Source organism: Eutrigla gurnardus (genome assembly GCF_963514095.1).
Source record: "Eutrigla gurnardus genome assembly, chromosome: 1".
NCBI lineage: Eukaryota > Metazoa > Chordata > Actinopteri > Perciformes > Triglidae > Eutrigla > Eutrigla gurnardus.
In genome coordinates this window covers 35421453-35441242 of record NC_139915.1, presented here as the reverse complement: position 1 = coordinate 35441242, position 19790 = coordinate 35421453, and the positions used below count along the sequence as shown (strand labels likewise).

At 49.7% G+C, this 19790-nt stretch overlaps 2 protein-coding genes across 2 annotated transcripts in view; one reads left to right on the top strand and one right to left on the bottom strand.

Moving 5' to 3' along the window:
• Positions 1 to 882: 882 nt before the first annotated feature.
• Positions 883 to 8038, top strand: rab11a (RAB11a, member RAS oncogene family). The gene is made up of 5 exons (XM_084016010.1): positions 883 to 1041; positions 2556 to 2751; positions 3356 to 3549; positions 4128 to 4208; positions 6032 to 8038. Exons 1-5 carry the CDS (start codon positions 1002 to 1004, stop codon positions 6166 to 6168), a joined length of 648 nt encoding a protein of 215 aa, XP_083872136.1. The 5' UTR covers positions 883 to 1001; the 3' UTR covers positions 6169 to 8038.
• A 2750-nt stretch (positions 8039 to 10788) lies between these two features.
• Positions 10789 to 19790, bottom strand: part of LOC311017611 (multiple epidermal growth factor-like domains protein 11) — a 98381-nt gene continuing 89379 nt past the window's right edge. The window contains exons 17-26 of the mRNA XM_084016061.1: positions 17681 to 17809; positions 17359 to 17487; positions 16250 to 16378; positions 15150 to 15278; positions 14415 to 14648; positions 13905 to 14056; positions 13735 to 13804; positions 13337 to 13414; positions 11214 to 11426; positions 10789 to 11123 (exon numbers count right to left, since the gene is read on the bottom strand). Of these exons, the coding sequence (XP_083872187.1) occupies positions 10945 to 11123; positions 11214 to 11426; positions 13337 to 13414; positions 13735 to 13804; positions 13905 to 14056; positions 14415 to 14648; positions 15150 to 15278; positions 16250 to 16378; positions 17359 to 17487; positions 17681 to 17809 (1442 nt within the window). The 3' untranslated portion in view covers positions 10789 to 10944. The remainder of the gene's footprint in view (positions 11124 to 11213; positions 11427 to 13336; positions 13415 to 13734; positions 13805 to 13904; positions 14057 to 14414; positions 14649 to 15149; positions 15279 to 16249; positions 16379 to 17358; positions 17488 to 17680; positions 17810 to 19790) is intronic.

The following is a 19790-nucleotide window of genomic DNA, read 5'->3' as shown; positions in this document are numbered from 1 at the left end:
TCATTATATAACTTTATTTGATTTCATTACTGATCTATAAGAAAAAAAAAGGCAAATATTTCCAATATGGCCCGAAAGCAAAATAACAATGAGTGCAAACTAATCCAATTAAGTTTCTCCACCAGCGGTGTGACATTAAATGCCAGGATGTGCGACGGGAGAAACATGCTGCTGAGAGACGGGAACATTTTAAATTAAAGCCCGAGGCAACACAAGGACATGGTGACAACTGCTGCTGCTGCGTACGACGGGTTATACATGGAGACCACGAGTTTCATTCATTTGACTTCAAGCAACAAAGTGGAACAGAACAGAGTTAACAGGTGTTGGGGAGTCATTTTATTCCATCCATACAAAACAAATGCATAACAATACTTAATAAAATCTGTTTTCTCCCATAATCATGACATTAAAATGATTTATCAGAGGAAATGAGTATACTATAGCCAAATCCTAAATAACACGCCATGCAACTACCATTGGAGTCCTGAAACCCAGAGATGAGTCAGCATTTTCCCCACTTCCAGTTCCCTCATGTTAAATGTGGTTTTCCCAGTGTGTTCTTGTTTTTGCCACAAAGCCTATTTTCGGCAACAATCCAAACTCCAATCTGCTTTTTTATCGAGGGAATAAGAAGATGGGGATGCAGCATCATTTCAGATCCTTATGTGTGTATGTGTGTGTATATATATATAAATATAAAATACTTAGATATATGATACTTAGATATAACAGATGACAACAGAGTCAGTTATAAGTTATGATGTATATGATATATTATCATGGGTTACGCCCAGCAGGTATAAAGCGAAGCCCTCCTCTTCCCACCACCGATAGGTGTCGCAGTTCTCTCCGTGCGCGCCGCCAGGAGAAGAAGAAGAAGGAGTTGCGGAAGTACGGCTCCCAAACAGATTCCCGTTGGGAGAGTAAAATACAGTAGAGCGCCTTCCTTTTCACTGAAGTCACATTAAATCTCGGACTTTACAGACCCCGATAAGACGATGGGCACTAGAGATGACGAGTATGATTATTTGTTCAAAGGTAACAAAACCAAAAAAACTAAAAGCGTGTTTTTTCCTCATCGTTTGCAGCTCTGTGTGCTCCTGGCTGCCCTGCTAGCTGCCCTGCTAGCTGCCCTGCTAGCTGTCAGGCTAAAACAGGCCAGCTGGTTAACTGTCAAGGCTATGCTAATGTAGCTTACCGTCAACCTTTGTGCTCGTAGCTTTCTCACCGGGCTTTCCACGGAATGTCAGCTAGTTTGTTTCGCGTACGCGACTCGAGGCGACCCTTCGCCCAACATGGGGGGGTGGGGGGGGGGCGCGTCCCGTTAGTTATCGCGGAACGACAGGGTGCGTCTCGGCTAACGTTAGCATGCTAGTCGCCGTTAGCTTGCTGTCGGTGGGCGCGGACCAGCATCACGTCGGACACACCTTAACGTTATCACCGTTATCACGTTAAGCTCCGCGGGATCCCGGGAGGAGCCGGGACGATATAACCATCGACGCCAATTTAAAATACACGTTTACAGTTCAACAGCGCAGCTAACTAGCTAAATAAGAGTTAGCATTTATTTATTAACCGCAGCGACGCTTCGGTCGTACAAACAATACGACCAGTGTAAACAATAAGACCAGTGTAAACAATAAGACCAGTGTAAACAAACTGGTAGCCCGTCGACATTCCGGTATAACGGTTTTTATCGGATATACGTGATTATCAACTAACGTCAGGGAGAACATCCCATATCTGAAAGGTCTTTAAAACTATGTTTTTATTATTTTATGTTCCAGGTTTTATTTTGTATACGATCATACTAGTACTCGGATAACAAAGTATTAATACCACAGTGTTGGAAGTACTCAGAATGGACAGAATGGTCTGTCCCAGAAAGGAGTTATTATTATTGATGCTTTGCAACATTTTAATAACAAATGTTTAACTACCTTGGATAGTTTAATTATCAGAATATTGTTTTAATCCCTCAGGAAATTGTACTTAATATGTATTTATTTTTCTATATTTTTATACATTTATCAAGTTTTTTCTTAAGTTTTTAAAGCTGTGAGATAAATGTCGTGGATTTAAAAAGTACAATATTTGCCTCTGAGATGTAGAAAATATAAAGTGGCGAAATAATAAGTACAGTACATGAGTAAATGTAATTGGTTGCTTACTGGGATTAACATCATGTACTTGTACTTGTACGAGAAATGTTACAATTACAAAATCCTAAAGGCCCAGATTACGTTAAACCTGAAGATATTCAGCTTGTTGTTCTAGAGGACAAAGAAAACCCTGTAAAGAAAATTCTGTAATTGTCAAGCATCTCATGTAAAGTGTCTGAGTATCCAAAAAGGTACTATTTAAGTCATATGAATTATTATTATCATTATTATTATTATTATAATGAATGAGGGGCCGAAGAGACTCTTGAAACTTGAGATCAGCTCACACAGGAATAACCGTTGGTAGGAAACCTTAAAAAGCGGCCGTTCTAAATGTAACTGGCTGGTTGTTGTGGCGGCGGGTGTTAAAGTGTGCCGTCTGTGTCCCAGTGGTCCTCATCGGTGACTCGGGCGTGGGGAAGAGTAACCTGCTGTCCCGCTTCACCCGCAACGAGTTCAACCTGGAGAGCAAGAGCACCATCGGAGTGGAGTTCGCCACGCGCAGCATCCAGGTGGACGGCAAGACGGTGAAGGCCCAGATCTGGGACACGGCCGGCCAGGAGCGCTACCGGGCCATCACATCGGCGTGAGTATGGAGGAGGAGGAGGAGGAGGAGGAGGAGGAGCATCCAGCATCTGTGTGGTTTCTGTTCGTTAGAAACGCTGAACTCTGGGAGGAAATTGATTTTGATGGTTGAACAGATTAGCGACGGCCTTCTCTCGCTCTGATGGATGGATGTTACGATATTATCGGTACCAGCTGATATACACAGGCATCATATTTAGTTTTCCCAGAAGAATAAAATATCAGATTTTGATATAAAAATACAAAGAAATTGTGTTTTGTTCTTTTATTTTTGGTGACACAAATATGAATCACTTTGAAACCCCATGTTAAAATAAGGTGCTATTTAAATATCATCATCATCATACTTTGCTTTTGTAGCTTGTTGCTAAGCACCAGGTCCATTAAGACTTCCTGTTAGTCAGAAATCCACCTCTCCTCTCAGCATGGACGGATTATTAATCCCTGCAGAGCGGCTCTCTCTCTGTGCGAAACATTATTATTATTATGTCAAACTACGTACCAACGCCGTTTCCTGCCATTAGAAAACGCCTGAGCAGCATCACGCTGTGTCACCTAAATGGCAGCCAATCAGCCGCTTCCCTCGTGACGTGTGGTGATTGCAGGTACTACCGCGGGGCGGTGGGCGCCCTCCTGGTCTACGACATCGCCAAGCACCTCACCTACGAGAACGTGGAGCGCTGGCTGAAGGAGCTGAGGGACCACGCCGACAGCAACATCGTCATCATGCTGGTGGGCAACAAGAGCGACCTGCGCCACCTCCGGGCCGTGCCCACCGACGAGGCGCGGGCCTTCGCTGGTAGGCTCCTCCCTCATCACGCTTTGAACTTCTGAGAAACAAACAGAGATTATATTCAATCAATGAGGAAAAACCCTTGAGATTTAAATTATCTTCTGATAATCTGGTGATTCCGAGCTCAAATCTTTCCTTGTTGTTGAATCTGATTGAATTAATGATAATACGTTTTATTTTATCTGACATTTGTCAGTTTTTTTTCTCAAATTCACGACTTTAAACTTGAAAATGCAGTTTTTAAATCTGAATATTGCCCCCCCCCCCCCACTCCGGCTCAGTTTTTAAAATGTTTCTTTTTTTTTTAACCTACAATTGCTCTCATACGCTGCATTTATATTATGTTGTATGAAAGCAGTTATAAATAACATTTCCAGTTTATATTACACATATTTGTGATTGATTTGTATTTGAAGTTTGAGTTTAAAATCTCAGTTCAGCCTTCGGGAAGCTGACTGGGGATCAGCCGATCTGATTGGTAAATGATTGGTTCTGATTGACGTGATGATGATGAGGTTTGACGGCGGGTTCGGGTCATTAGCTGCTATGCTACGTGTCCGAGCTAACGTGCTGCTTCTCCACAGAGAAGAACGGCTTATCTTTCCTGGAGACGTCGGCTCTGGACTCCACCAACGTCGAGACGGCCTTCCAGACCATCCTGACAGGTCTGGGTCCACAAAGAGAGTGTGAGAGAGCGGCGTGTGTGAGAGAGCGGCGTCTGTGAGAGCGGCGTGTGTGAGAGAGAGCGGCGTGTGAGTGAGCGGCGTGTGTGAGAGAGCGGCGTCTGTGAGAGCGGCGTGTGTGAGAGAGAGCGGCGTGTGAGTGAGCGGCGTGTGTGAGAGAGCGGCGTCTGTGAGAGCGGCGTGTGTGAGAGAGAGCGGCGTGTGAGGGCGGCGTGTGTGAGTGAGCGGCGTGTGTGAGTGAGCGGCGTGTGTGAGAGAGCGGCATGTGTAAGAGAGCGGCGTGTGTGAGAGCGGCGTGTGTGAGAGAGTGGCTTGTGAACGGCGTGTGAGAGAGCGGCGTGTGTGAGTGAGCGGCGTGTGTGAGAGAGCGGCATGTGTAAGAGAGCGGCGTGTGTGAGAGCGGCGTGTGTGAGAGAGTGGCTTGTGAACGGCGTGTGAGAGAGCGGCGTGTGTGAGAGAGTGGCTTGTGAACGGCGTGTGAGAGAGCGGCGTGTGTGAGTGAGCGGCGTGTGAGGGCGGCGTGTGAGAGAGCGGCGTGTGTGAGAGAGTGGCTTGTGAACGGCGTGTGAGAGAGCGGCGTGTGTGAGTGAGCGGCGTGTGTGAGAGAGCGGCATGTGTGAGTGAGCGGCATGTGTAAGAGAGCGGCGTGTGTGAGAGAGTGGCTTGTGAACGGCGTGTGAGAGAGCGGCGTGTGTGAGTGAGCGGCGTGTGTGAGTGAGCGGCTTGTGTGAGTGAGCGGCGTGTGAGGGCGGCGTGTGTGAGAGCGGCGTGTGAACGGCGTGTGTGAGTGAGCGCCGTGTGTGAGAGAGCGGCTTGTGTGAGAGAGCGCCGTGTGTGAGAGAGCGCCGTGTGTGAGAGAGCGGCGTGTGTGAGTGAGCGGCGTGTGTGAGAGAGCGCCGTGTGTGAGAGAGCGGCTTGTGAACGGCGTGTGTGTGAGGGCGGCGTGTGAACGGCGTGTGTGAGTGAGCGCCGTGTGTGAGAGAGCGGCTTGTGAACGGCGTGTGTGTGAGGGCGGCGTGTGAACGGCGTGTGTGAGAGAGCGCCGTGTGTGAGAGAGCGGCTTGTGAACGGCGTGTGTGAGTGAGCGCCGTGTGTGAGAGAGCGCCGTGTGTGAGAGAGCGCCGTGTGTGAGAGAGCGCCGTGTGTGAGAGAGCGGCTTGTGAACGGCGTGTGTGTGAGAGGGCGGCGTGTGTGAGAGAGCGGCGTGTGTGAGTGAGCGGCGTGTGTGAGAGAGCGCCGTGTGTGAGAGAGCGGCTTGTGAACGGCGTGTGTGAGTGAGCGGCGTGTGTGAGAGAGCGCCGTGTGTGAGAGAGCGGCTTGTGAACGGCGTGTGTGAGAGAGCGGCTTGTGAACGGCGTGTGTGAGAGAGCGGCGTGTGTGAGTGAGCCGTGTGTGAGTGAGCGGCGTGTGTGAGGGCGGCGTGTGTGAGAGAGCGGCGTGTGTGAGTGAGCGGCTTGTGTGAGAGAGCGGCGTGTGTGAGAGAGCGGCGTGTGTGAGAGAGCGGCGTGTGTGAGTGAGCGGCGTGTGTGAGTGAGCCGTGTGTGAGTGAGCCGTGTGTGAGTGAGGCGTGTGTGAGAGAGCGGCTTGTGTGAGAGAGCGGCGTGTGTGAGGGCGGCGTGTGTGAGAGAGCGGCGTGTGAGAGAGCGGCGTGTGTGAGGGCGCCGTGAGTGAGCGGCGTGTGTGTGGGTGGCGTGTGTGAGAGAGCGGCGTGTGTGAAGGCGGCGTGTGTGAAGGCGGCGTGTGTGAGAGAGCGGCGTGTGAGAGTGTACATATAAGTGACGCCGCTGTGCCCCTCCCCCCCCCAGAGATCTACCGCATCGTGTCCCAGAAGCAGATGTCGGAGCGCCAGGAGAGCGACATGTCTCCTAGCAACAACGTGGTCAACATCCAGGTCCAGCCCACCGAGAACAAACCAAAGATGCAGTGCTGTCAGAACATCTAGGCCTCAGACCTGCTGCTACCCCCCCCTCCCCCTCCCACCCCAACTCCCAGTTGCCCCGGCTCCCAGCTCCGCCTCAGAACATAGACTGCCTCGGCGTACCGTGTGGTGCGGGAGGGCGGAGCCACAGCTTCCACGCCGTGACCCGAACTCTGCACCCGTCTGTACCCCGCCCCCCCCCCACCTGAACCCCCCCTCCCCCCCTCCCCGGTAAATATATCCCAGTATAAGAAGTCACCGCGTGGGGTGACCCCCCCCAGGCAGAGCCCGTCTGTTGCCAGGCGACGGACGGACAGCAGGCAGCGTTTCATATCACGTTAGATTTCATTAGATGCGCTGACACGTCACACAAATGTCTTAATATATGAATGTTTGTTTCCTTGATTTCTACACGTTTCTTTTTTAATGATCTTCGTCTCATTTTCATGTATCTTCTATTCTATGAATTTTAAAAGCACATGTGTTCCCCCCATAAACAAGCCCCTCCTCCCGTCAGTTCAGGCTCCTCCCCCTTTAGTGCAATGTACTGTTTTTGGAAACCGCGTGGATGTATCGAGCACGGCGTGGACGTTCGTGCGCCGGTAGCGTCGTCGTCGTGCCATGTGATCCGATTGCTGTGAATGTGACGCTGTAGACACGTAGAGGACGAGGGCCGATGGTCGTCGCCGCCACCGCGCTCACGGCGGGCGGCGGCCTTTGCATGCCTTTAAAAAATTAATAAATACAAAAAAGTAAGATGGCATTCTGTGTCGCATGTTTTCAAATGAGGTGAAAGACTCTTCCGGGACTCGTACGAACGCTGTCGCCTGATTTACGTGTTCACACATCGCCATGGCGACGCGTCATCCTTTTCCCGCCATAACATCAGGGAAACTACATAGACTATGACTATGCAGAAACACGTTCTGAAGCAAATGAAGGAATTTAAAAAACAAACATCAGAAGTAACTTCTCTGTATTTTACGATATAAAGCCGACGACGGCGTCGCACGTAACCACGGCCCCGTCGTCATGACGACGCCTTTCACCCTCTTGTCACCTCTCGCCGTAGAGTTTACTGCACACGGAGATTCTGGACCTCGTTAAAAAAAACAACCACACGGTGCCACTTTTCAGAAACCCAAAATCTGGTGACGGGCGCCGCAGGACGCGGGTTCGAGTCCCGCGAGTCTGAACCGCGTTTCAGCCGACGTTCTGGTCGCAGTGCCTCCTTCACCGCCGCCTCTCATTCCCCCGCCATCGCCCCGTCACATCACGCCTACGTACACCGAGCTGCCTCCGACTTCAACACGATGCATGGCTTCCCGTCAGCGGCTGCAACTCCGTGTCGTGTCGCCTTACGCCGCCAACATCGCCATTTCCTGAAAAACGTGCCGAGGCTCGGCTAGCTAGGACGCCGTGCTGAATGACCCCGTGACCCCGCGTCCTGTTGATGAAGTGTGTGTGTGTGTATGGCGGGGGGGGGGGCGTCGGAGCCCGGCCGGCGGCACCAATGGCGTTTTGTTGGAACAGACGGCGCCGCCAGCCGGGCGTCTCCAGACTGGCTGATCCAATTCCTTCTCTTCTAAAACAGGATCTCTGATCCCGTTCATGTACCTCCATTGTTTTCTCTGTGTTTATATTATTTTGTCTTTTTTTAAAGAAGTGTTTTTGATTTTTTTACTATATTGAATTCTATAACTGAGTGTAATTCCAGTGTAAAACGTGTTGAAGAGTGACATGATGTCATTTCAGTGGATTCGGAGGGTTAAATGTGAGCGGGGGGGAAAAACGGACGGTTTTATGTTTTTGTACAGATTGATAAATTGTACAATTGTGTCTATATCTTAAGTTATCAGTTCATCTTAATAAAAGCGCACCCGTCATAAACCTTTTCATGGTCTTGGATTTCTTACATTGTCTATATTATTTTATTATATTAAATATATATATTTTATTAATATTAATAAATACATTTTATTTGATTATTATTATAAATATGACGCCAGATCCATAATGAGTTAGTCTCTTTGGAGAAATATCCTTCATAGTGACACTTTATTTTCTACTTTGAGTACATTTTAAACTGTCAAATAGAAGAAAGAAATAAAATCACTGTGTGAACGTGTAAATTAATAGATTATAAAATCATTCACCATCTAGCGCACCATAGATCTATAGACTATACTAATCATATCTGCGTAATCTATTTATGTCATGACAGAATAGACATCGATTCTCTTGGAAATTATCACATGTAGGACAAGTGACTTTTTCTTTCTCACAAACTCAAAGTAAAATGGTGAAGGACACTAAAGTGGGGGCATTTCAATGAGGCAGAGCTAACGGTGCTAACGGTGTGAGCTAGCGCTTTACCTGAGCGTGTGACAGCAGTGCAGAGTGGCGGCAAGCAGAGCACGCTAACATGGACTTGAAGCCTGCGAGGCCAACCCCGATATTTATCCAAACGATTACAACACACACGGAGGGCGCGATACATCTGAATGCTGTTGGCTCCTTTAATTAGTGGTTCTTACCAGCGTGCTGCCTGACGATGAAGAAATCCCACAGAGTCCAGGACCTGCAGAAGAACGAGAGCAACGGCAGGTTGTTCAACTCCTGAAAGCTGTTGTGAGGTATTTTGGGTTGATTCGGCTGCTCAGGTTGATGAAGACTTTTGATTGGACATGAGGCCACCAGGAGAGGTCCAATCAGTGGAAACACCTGTGTGGGTGTTGCCACATGTGACGGGTCCGGAAGTCTCGAAGTGACCTGAAGTACCAAAGAATTCCTGAGTAAACTGTCAGAAACGTCTCACAGAAGCTCCTCCATTATGCAGATGACACATTATTGTACAATCCTGCTTAAAAGCTGTAATATTACGATTATTCCACGACAGACAAGAGAAGACATGACACCACTCCCCTGAGCTACGACAACTTTATTGGGGTTCGGGCTGGAAACAAAAAGACTGACAAGCAGCACTCGACACATCTACTGAAGCTGAAACTATCATTCGGATCAAAGCTGGAGGAAAAGACGTACGAGCAAGAAAACGTACGAGCAAATGGAACAAAACCAGGAAAACGAGGGGGAACAAAGCTGTTTACATCTGATTGTCAACATGTCCTGTTATTGCTATTTGCCAAAGTAATATATGTCAGTATTTTTTCCCAAAAAGTGACCCGTGTGAAAAATGACGTCCCGACATGTAACATGAGAAACAGTTGCCACAACAAGATTAGAAACACAGTTTCATGGTGTTTGGGAACAGAAATCCAGTGGTTTTGTTTCTATTCAACCGCGATTTCTAACTGAACTTTTGTCCAAAAATAGGTTTGGAGCGAATAAACTTGGCTAGCGTAGTTTCATCAGAAGGTGGCGTTTCAGGCGACACACGGCTGTAATCCGCCCGTAAGCAGAGAGTAGAAGAAGAAGAAGTCGAGGTCTCGGCCGTCTAACTCTGGATGTATGAAGAGAACGGGATACAGAGCGACTACTGCTTTTTATAACTTTTATAACGTGATTACGTGAAAAGGCCTTCAAGGGTTTGAACTGGGGAGTTCATTTACCAAAACATTATTTTTTTTACATTACAGACGTCTCTTTCCCGTCTCCACAAGCAGAGCGGTTCCTCCTCTGAGCAGCGATGAAGGTCGTCTCAGAGGAACCAGGAGAGACCACCTCAGTGTGAACGGGGGAAGCCGGACCAGAACGGGGGGGGATTTAAAAAAGCTCAGAACGTTGATCCAAAGAAGATAGAAAGCCAGTAGTTCCTCCACCGTATCATCAACATGTTGTATATGATGCACAGCAAAGGAACTCTCAGGTCTGCCATCGCTGGTCAGGTGATCAGATTTCTCTCTTATTCACGCGTGATGGGAACCTCCGAGGAAACAGCTGATCAGTTAAATACTCGCTACGTCAGAATTTATTTGTAAAGGTGTTTCCACCATCCGTTAACGCATCGAGTTTACAGTTTTTTTCACGAGAGGATAAAAAAGGCATTTCAAGCAAAAATGTGTGGAAATCTGCTGCTTTTCATCCCGTGATCGTGACTGAACGTCTTTGAAGACGTCGTCGAAGGCTGATGACGTTTCACAGCTCAGCTGATTGGAGAAAATGTTTTCCCCGAACATGAATGTTAAAGTAACGGTGAGTTGCAGCTCTGCAGTCGCTCCCATGTTGAGACAGACGGCCACCAAGAGGACATAAAACGGGGGGTTTCTGGCTAAATATCATGTCTTGAATAATCTTTGGCATGCACGTGTATAAAGCTGGACACATAAAACCAAATCACGATAATAATCATAGTCGGTGCACAGCCGATACACCACTCCGTCTACTCTACATACAAAAAGAACTTTCAGAGAGAAAATCCGGATCCCAGTCGGGATCTGTAAATATGTAAACAGGAAATAAGAAACCATGTGTAAAAACACCAGAGTCATACAGGTAGTGTCCACCGGGGGGCGTTCCAAACTGTACATCCATCCTTTTATCTGTATCCCGTTCAGGGTCCCGGGGGCCGATCCCAGACCAGGATGTGTCCCATCCAGATTCATTTATATGAGTAACTCCGTGGCTCCGTTTCCAGGAGGACGCCCGTCGGCGTTTCCATGGTGATACGACACACATATGTAGTATTGATCAGTTTGGACATAATACAGCGATAAAACCTTTCCACGGTAAGTCCCCGGTGCACAGTCCCCGGTGCACAGTCCCCGGTTTGTGGATGGACTGGGAGCACCGGTCCAGTGTCCAGTCTGGTTGCTAGGTAACGGGGCTGGGGTGGGGGGTCTAGAGCAGCGAGCTGGTGGGGCTGCCGGGCAGCGGGGGGCTGTGGGAGGGGCTCGGACGTACGGGCAGCAGGTCGTAGTGGCTCGGGATGTGGCTGTTCCGGGGCAGGTCGTACGGGTTCTGGGGGTAACCGGGGGCAACCATGCAGCCGGACCCCTGCACGATGCTGATGGTGGGCTCTGGGGGGGCAGGAGGGGTCAGGTGATCAATCAGGTCGTCAATCAACATGAAATCCTTAATGTTTATATATATATAAAAACCTTACGTACCCATGTCGTAGACGTTTTTGGCCGGTGCGCTGGTGGTGGTCGTCGTGGCGATGATGGCGGCGGAGCAGCAATGCGTCATGTGGTCGTGGTGAGCCGGCGACTTCATCTCCACGTAGCTGCTCTCCGAGTGTTTGCAGCCGGCGTCGTTGATGGTCGCGTACGGGTTCTCACTGTTCAGGGAGCAGGTGCTGGACAGGGAGCCCTTCATGTAGTCTGGAGGAAGACCAGGGAGACCGTTAGGACCAGGGAGACCGTGAGGACCAGGGAGACCGTGAGGACCAGGGAGACCTCAGACAGATCAGATGACGCCCTCTGACTCACGGGGACCATAAACAGTCACATGACATCAAAGCGGTTACCATAGTGACCATGTGTGAGGATCAGCTGCTGCTGAGATCACATTCACAGAGAGGACGAGGCTGCTGAGAGTCAGCTCATCTCACAAACATGCCCAATGTGATCACTGTAGTTTGAGAGTCCCCTTGTTGGGACTACTTTCCGCGGCGGATCACTGATGTGTTTTCAGGTTACTACATGGATTGGTTGCTGTGAGGAGGACAGCGTAGACTATCAGCAGCCTCATCCTGTTCAAACATTCAGGTCTACATGGACGTCCAGCAGCAGGCAGGCTGGAGTGAAGGACAGGTCCACCAGGTGAGTTTGGGGGGAACAGAGGATCCTGCAGAGACACAAACACACCTGTAAACAGGGTTAGGGTTTGGGTTCGGGTTCAGGGACACGTTCAGGTGCAGGTTTGGATCTCTGAGGGGTTTTCCATGCTGCACTGAGACCAGCAACCTGCCCCCCTCTCAGCAGAGTGGTCATAACGTAGTTTTCATTTGGGAAAATATGCTTTCTGCCTGTACATAGTCCTGTATGTAGACCTGTATGTAGACCTGTATGTAGACCTGTATGTAATCCTGTATCTAGACCTGTATGTAATCCTGTATCTAGTCCTCTACGTAGTCCTGTATGTAGACCTGTATGTAGTCCTGTATCTAGTCCTGAATCTAGACCTGTATGTAGACCTGTATCTAGACCTGTATCTAGATCCTCTCAGGTCTTCCGTAGTTTCAGGGTTGGTTACACTAGTCCTGTATCTAGACCTGTATCTAGTCCTGTATCTAGACCTGTATCTAGACCTGTATCTAGATCCTCTCAGGCACTAGCGGCGCCAGGATTTTGATTGTGGGTGGGCCACAAGAAAAGTGGATGGGCCAATTAAAATAAGCCAAAAAAAAAAAAAAAAAAACGGGGTCTGTTCTGTCTGAAGGTACGTGTCCACAGGCAGCTGTGTTTCCCCGCGTCCCATTCATTGTCTATGTGAAAAGCCGTGCAATGCATTCTGGTAGCGTTGCGGCGAATGTCGAGAGACGGCGCGCGAGTTGGCCGCACCTCATTTGCCTAAAGTTGAGGTCGAATCTACTTTATGCTAATCAGAGGCGCCGGGCTCGACTCGCCGCCTCGGGAACGCTCGCGAACGCTCGCAAAAATCTGTTGTTTAAAGGACAGCGCCTGTCAATCATCCTCTCGTGGCAGCCCACCAAGCGTGCGATACTGGGAAGCGGCGCGTCCACACGCGTTTAAAATCGCCCCTGTGGACACGCACCTTCATTTCTCATCTCAAAGCTTGCGCGCCAAAGTCATTCATTTTATTGGATCACTTGCTGGTGACGATGCAGCCTGTGGGCGGGCTTAGTAGTCCACACGGGGTAGAAGATTGGCTGAGAAGCTTTCACTCAAAGCTTTCCTCAGGCTGCTTATTGGATGAACAGCTAGAAAGAAAATCACTCACTAATCAGTAGGCATGAGTCAAAATGGGCGGGCCCAGGCCTAAAATGGGTGGGCCCAGGCCCACCAGGCCCAATAGTAGCGCCGCGCCTGCTCTCAGGGCTTCCGTAGTTTCAGGGTTGGTTACACTAAAGTTCCCAGAGAGGAAGAACCTCACTGTCGCCGTGGCAACGGGATGGGTAGTAACTGGTGATCCTGATGAGCCACAGGTGTGACCACCTACTGTTCTCTACTATCTACTGTTCATCACACTCGGCCTATCGGAGAGTCGAGGGGCGGGTTCACGATGCAATCAGAGGCAGCCATTGGCCGAGGGAACCGTGGCTCCGTACCTCTGTAGCGCGGCTCCACGTGGTAGCTGTAGCGCCGGTCGATGCAGTAAACTCCTGCACAGAGAGAGGAGGAAGGTCCTGAAAGGGGAAAGCAACTTTATGGTTTTGATCGTAAACACGAGCTCCAGACTCACTGATTGACTAATCCACTCTACCAAAGAAACTGTTGTGGGGAATAAAATAAAATACAATTAAATAATAATATAATGGTCTGATTCATGTTTCTAGCGTCTTTAACACATTCTCTAAGTGTGACGTTTACACCGGAGAAGGGACGCGGTCATGTGACCGGCCGTTTGCTCCTCTGGAGGAGCTTTAAAAGAACGATGTTGTGGGCGGAGCCAGCAGAGTGGCGTTGTGGGCGGAGCCAGCAGAGCGGCGTGCGGTGAGGGACTGACCCAGGTCGCTGAGGTTGCAGTAAGCCCCCCACTCCGGAGCGCTGTTCCTGTGTCGCTTCTTCGTCTTCATCTGCAAACAACATTCATCACACGTTATTCTTATTGTTCACGTTTTAGCAGCAGCTAATATGTCTGAACGTGTCCCTGCAGGGCGAGGCGAGGCGGCCCACCTTGCTGGCGCTCCTCTTGTCCGGCTTGGCGTAGTGGGCGGCGTAGCTGCAGGCCGCCAGCGTGTGGTAGCTGGGGTTGGAGAAGCATCCGCCCACCGAGCTGCTACTGGGGGAGGAGTCTGGAGAGGAGAGCAGCCCGGTACACTGCAGGCCTGCTACAGCACCAGCACAGGGACTTAGAAGACATAGACACAGCATGCACCGGCACACTCACACTCCGAGCACCAACACATTTCAGAAGGAGGAACTCCAGCTGGACCCTGGAGGAGGACTCGGTCTGGTTTGTTAAAACCTGATTCATGGTCACACAGAATCTTCAAGAACGGATTATTACAAATATAAACATTTAAAAGTAACATCTTCAGCCTGTTGGTGGAGAAAAGAAACGGTTTAGAGACCACGTTTCAGTCGTGGACAGAGACCCGTTCAGGTCGTGTCCGAGGTCGTGTCCGAGGTCGTACCTGCACCTGCAGGACGAAGGAGAGCAGGCGGAGACGCGGCGGTCCTTACCGGAGAGGGAGTAGTCGGTGGAGTTGATGTGCAGGGCCGGCGTGTAGGTGACGCTCGGCACCGGGTGGCCCTTCTCCCTCTGCCGGTAGCGGAACCAGACCACCAGGCCCAGCATGGCCCCGATGAGGAGCAGCAGGAAGACGATGCCCAGGACGGTGCCGGCCGACTGACGCTCCGCCGCCAGCGCCGGGCTGATCTTGGTGTACGGGTTCAACCCCTCCATCATCAGGGCCGCTGGGCGAGAGATCACATGACACGGTGTTTTTACTGGCGTCGCACAGAAATGCCACAAAACCCATAGACCAGGGGTCTTCAACGTTTAGGGACCCCCAAGGCCTATAGAGACCAGGTGGAGGGACCCCCAAGGCCTGTAGAGACCTGGTGGAGGGAGCCCCAAGGCCTATAGAGACCAGGTGGAGGGACCCCCATGTCTATAGAGACCCGGTGGAGGGACCCCCAAGGCCTGTAGAGACCTGGTGGAGGGACCCCCAAGGCCTATAGAGAGGTTTACTTGTATGGAATATCAGGTTTTTATCAGTTATAAACTACATCCATGTGAATTTTAAGAACTACATTAAAACTGGTCTGAAAACCTTTTGAGACGTGTTATGGCTCCACCTAGTGGTTCATGTCTTAATTACTTTCTTACACATAAACCTGCACCTTTACTGTGGAACTGCTGTTGAAGTGAATCAAGAAGTTAGGAACTGGGGTCATGTGACCTTGAAGTCTCACCCTGGTCACAGCGGATGCCCTTGAAGCCGATGCTGCAGTAGCAGGTTCCCGTCACGTAGTCGCAGGTGGCGTTGTTCATGCACTCGCACAGCTGCTGGCAGCCGTAGCCGAACGTCCCCGCGGGACACTCTGCAACCGGCGGGAAAAACATCGGGTTGAAATGTGACGCAAAATACATCTCTTACTTTGCTGTGACTCTGTGTTCTGTCACTTATGTAACGTAGCTTCGTTACGTTACTTATGTAACGTAGCTTCATTACATTACTTATGTAACGTACCTACACTACGTCACTAATGTAACGTAGCTACGTTCTGTCACTTGTGTAACGTAGCTTTGTTACGTTACTTATGTAACGTACCTACACTACGTCACTAATGTAACGTAGCTACGTTCTGTCACTTATGTAACGTAGCTTCGTTACGTTACTTATGTAACGTACCTACACTACGTCACTAATGTAACGTAGCTACGTTCTGTCACTTATGTAACGTAGTTTCATTACGTTACTTATGTAACGTAGCTACACTACGTCACTAATGTAACGTAGCTTTGTTACGTCACTAATATAACGTAGCTACGTTCCGTCACTAATGTAACGTAGTTTCGTTCCGTCACTTATGTAACGTAGCTACGTTCCGTCACTAACGTAACGTAGCTACGTTTTGTCACTTATGTAACGTAGCTTCGTTACGTTACTTATGTAACGTAGCTTCATTACATTACTTATGTAACGTACCTACACTACGTCACTTATGTAACGTAGCTTCGTTACGTTACTAATGTAACGTAGCTTCATTACATTACTTATGTAACGTACCTACACTACGTCACTAATGTAACGTAGCTACGTTCCGTCACTTATGTAACGTAGCTACGTTCCGTCACTAACGTAACGTAGCTACGTTTTGTCACTTATGTAACGTAGCTTCGTTACGTTCCTTATGTAACGTAGCTTCATTACATTACTTATGTAACGTACCTACACTACGTCACTAATGTAACGTAGCTACGTTCGGTCAATAATGTAACGTAGCTACGTTACTTCACTAGTAACGTGATCTTAGCTGATGTGTTCCTACGTGATCGGACAGACACTCACTCAGCTCGCAGCTCGGTCCGATGAAGCCCGTCCTGCAGGAACACTGTCCGCCCACGTTGTCGCAGTCCGCCCCGTTCTGACAGCGACACACCTCAGCACAGCGGGCGCCGTAGAAACCCGGAGGACAGCCTGGGGGACACAAACACCCGGGGCCCGATCAGTGTTCGCACTGTCCACGAGAGGACGAGGGCCATGAGAGGACGAGGCCAACGAGAGGACGAGGGCCACGAGAGGACGAGGCCCACGAGAGGACGAGGCCAACGAGAGGACAAGGGCCGCAAGAGGACGAGGGAAACGAGAGGACGAGGCCAACGAGAGGACAAGGGCCGCAAGAGGACGAGGGAAACGAGAGGACGAGGCCAACGAGAGGACGAGGGCCACGAGAGGACGAGGCCCACGAGAGGACGAGGCCAACGAGAGGACAAGGGCCGCAAGAGGACGAGGGAAACGAGAGGACGAGGCCAACGAGAGGACGAGGGCAACGAGAGGACGAGGGCTGCAAGAGGATGAGGGCAACGAGAGGACAAGGCCAAGGAGAGGATGAGGGCAACGAGAGGACGAAGGCCACGAGAGGACGAGGGCAACAAGAGGACGAGGGCAACAAGAGGACGAGGGCCACGAGAGGACGAGGGCAACAAGAGGACGAGGCCAAGGAGAGGACAAGGCCAACGAGAGGACGAGGGCAACGAGAGGAAGAGGGCCACGAGAGGACGAGGGCAACGAGAGGATGAGGCCAACGAGAGGACAAGGGCCGCAAGAGGATGAGGGAAACGAGAGGACGAGGCCAAGGAGAGGACGAGGGCCACGAGAGGGAAGGAAGGAAGGAATCTAAGGAAGGAGGGAACCTAAAGAAGGAAGGAATCTAAGGAAGGAATATCTTCAGTAACGTAGTTCTATAATCTGCCACCAGATGGCGGTGCAGGTATTAGATAATCAAAGCAGGCAACCTCTGTGACTCCACTACAAGAAGTGAGAGTGCATCGATGATGTGTGTGTGTGTATATGTGTGAGTGTGTGTGAGAGTGTGTATGAGTGTGTGTGTGTGTGTGTATATGTGTGTGTGTATATGTGCGAGTGTGTGTGTATATGTGTGAGTGTGAGTGACCTACGCTGAGTACAGAAGAGTCCGGTCCATCCCGAGCTGCAGTCACACTCTCCGTCTGTGGCGCTGCACTGGGCGCCGTTGTGACAGTTACATGTGTGGATGCAGTCTGGACCCCACGAGCCCTGAGGACACGCTGCACGCACACACACACACACACACACACACACACACACAGATCAGGACGGTCATTAGCTCCACTAGTGATCAGTTAATGGTGGCAGCTCTCTTCAGAGCCAATGGTTTCCTTTAAGATTGCTCTGATTGGTCCACGATCACCCTCAGGTGGTCGTCAGGTTACCGGGGCGACGGGAGGAAGTAGGTCTTACGTCTGGAGCAGTCCTCCCCAATCCAGCCGGGGTAGCACTGGCAGGAGCCGTCGATGGGGTTACACGTGCCGTTGTTGGTGCAGGAGCAGGCCTCGGAGCAGGCTTTACCGTACATCCCCCCGGGACACACTGTGGGGACAAGACACAGGGTTCAGAACACGGGGTCCACGGGGTTCAGACCACGGAGTTCAGAACACGGGGTCCACAGGATCCAGACCACGGGGTTCAGACCACGGGGTCAAGACCACGAGGTTCAGACCACGGGGTCCAGACCATGAACTGAACACACCATCACCTGAACGCACCGTGACCTGAACGCATCGTGACCTAAACATCACCTGAACGCATCGTGACCTGAACATCACCTGAACGCACCGTGACCTGAACATCACCTGAACGCACCGTGACCTACACATCACCTGAACGCACCGTGACCTAAACATCACCTGAACGCACCGTGACCTGAACGCATCGTGACCTAAACATCACCTGAACGCACCGTGACCTGAACATCACCTGAACGCACCGTGACCTAAACATCACCTGAACGCACCGTGACCTACACATCACCTGAACGCACCGTGACCTAAACATCACCTGAACGCACCGTGACCTACACATCACCTGAACGCACCGTGACCTAAACATCACCTGAACGCACCGTGACCTGAACATCACCTGAACGCACCGTGACCTGAACATCACCTGAACGCATTGTGACCTAAACATCACCTGAACGCACCGTGACCTGAACATCACCTGAACGCATTGTGACCTAAACATCACCTGAACGCACCGTGACCTGAACATCACCTGAACGCACCGTGACCTGAACATCACCTGAACGCATCGTGACCTGAACATCACCTGAACGCATCGTGACCTAAACATCACCTGAACGCACCGTGACCTACACATCACCTGAACGCACCGTGACCTACACATCACCTGAACGCACCGTGACCTACACATCACCTGAACGCACCGTGACCTACACATCACCTGAACGCAACAAGTGTTGATGATAGTTAGACATTTGTTAAACGAGATAATATTGATCCAAAAAAGCCGATCAGACGAAGCGACCTGCGAAAGCTCCTTCATGTTAATGTATTCTGGTATTTTGTTAAATGTTAATTAGAATTTTTTCAAACTGTAATTAAAGTGGGAGGGAGACGAGAAGGCTCATGAAACTGTCACCAAGAAGAATAAATCATATTAAAAGAAAAACAAAAGGGAAAAAGGTAGCATGGATTCTCTCCACTATTACTGCAATACATATCTTTAATTTGAATCATAAACCATATCTACTGAAATCAAACTGCTGATGGTTTGTTTCCCTCTTCATCCTTTTAAATTCACGTTGTTGCTCAAGGATGCAACACTTTCTCTTCTATTCAGACTTATAAATGTACTTACACCGTCCAAATACTGAGAAGAAGTCTGTCAAGTCTGATTATATATTAATGTGCTCCGGGGTTTCGTTTTTTTATTATTGCCAATTAAAAGGAGGGGAAACGCTGCGCCTGCTGCGTGTTGTATATCACCGTGAAGTTTATTAAGTTAAAAGTATCTTCTAAAAGTTCACGTAGAGAAGCTCCGACGGACGCAGAGGAACCGTCATGTCCCATTTTGGAAAAAGGATTTCAGAAGTTTCAGTGTTCTCGTCTTGGTTACACGTTACGGCCGAGATGTAACTCATGTTTACATCAGAGGAGTTCATTATATATACATGTGGATATTAGTTTCTTTTACTCATTTGCATTTTACGACGGTTTCAACAGGACGTATGGTCTTCATTAGCGGGGTCCTGGCCCTCCGCCTGCACATTGTTTCACTGAGAACGAACCCAGGAGGGGATACTTCACCGAATATGAGCGCCATAAAGATCATTACCAACGCTTTAATGAAGTTTCCACTTACGTAACAGTAACCAATGTGTGACTAGCGTCTGCAAAGTCTGGATCAAAGTGATCTACGTAAGAGTACAAAGATAATGAGCAGGAGAGGGACGCTCGGCCGCTCCCCGGTGACCTTCTGTCCACCGACGGCGTTCCGATGATGTCACACGGTCTGTAAAACTCTGGTCCGATCCCTGAACCTCTGATAT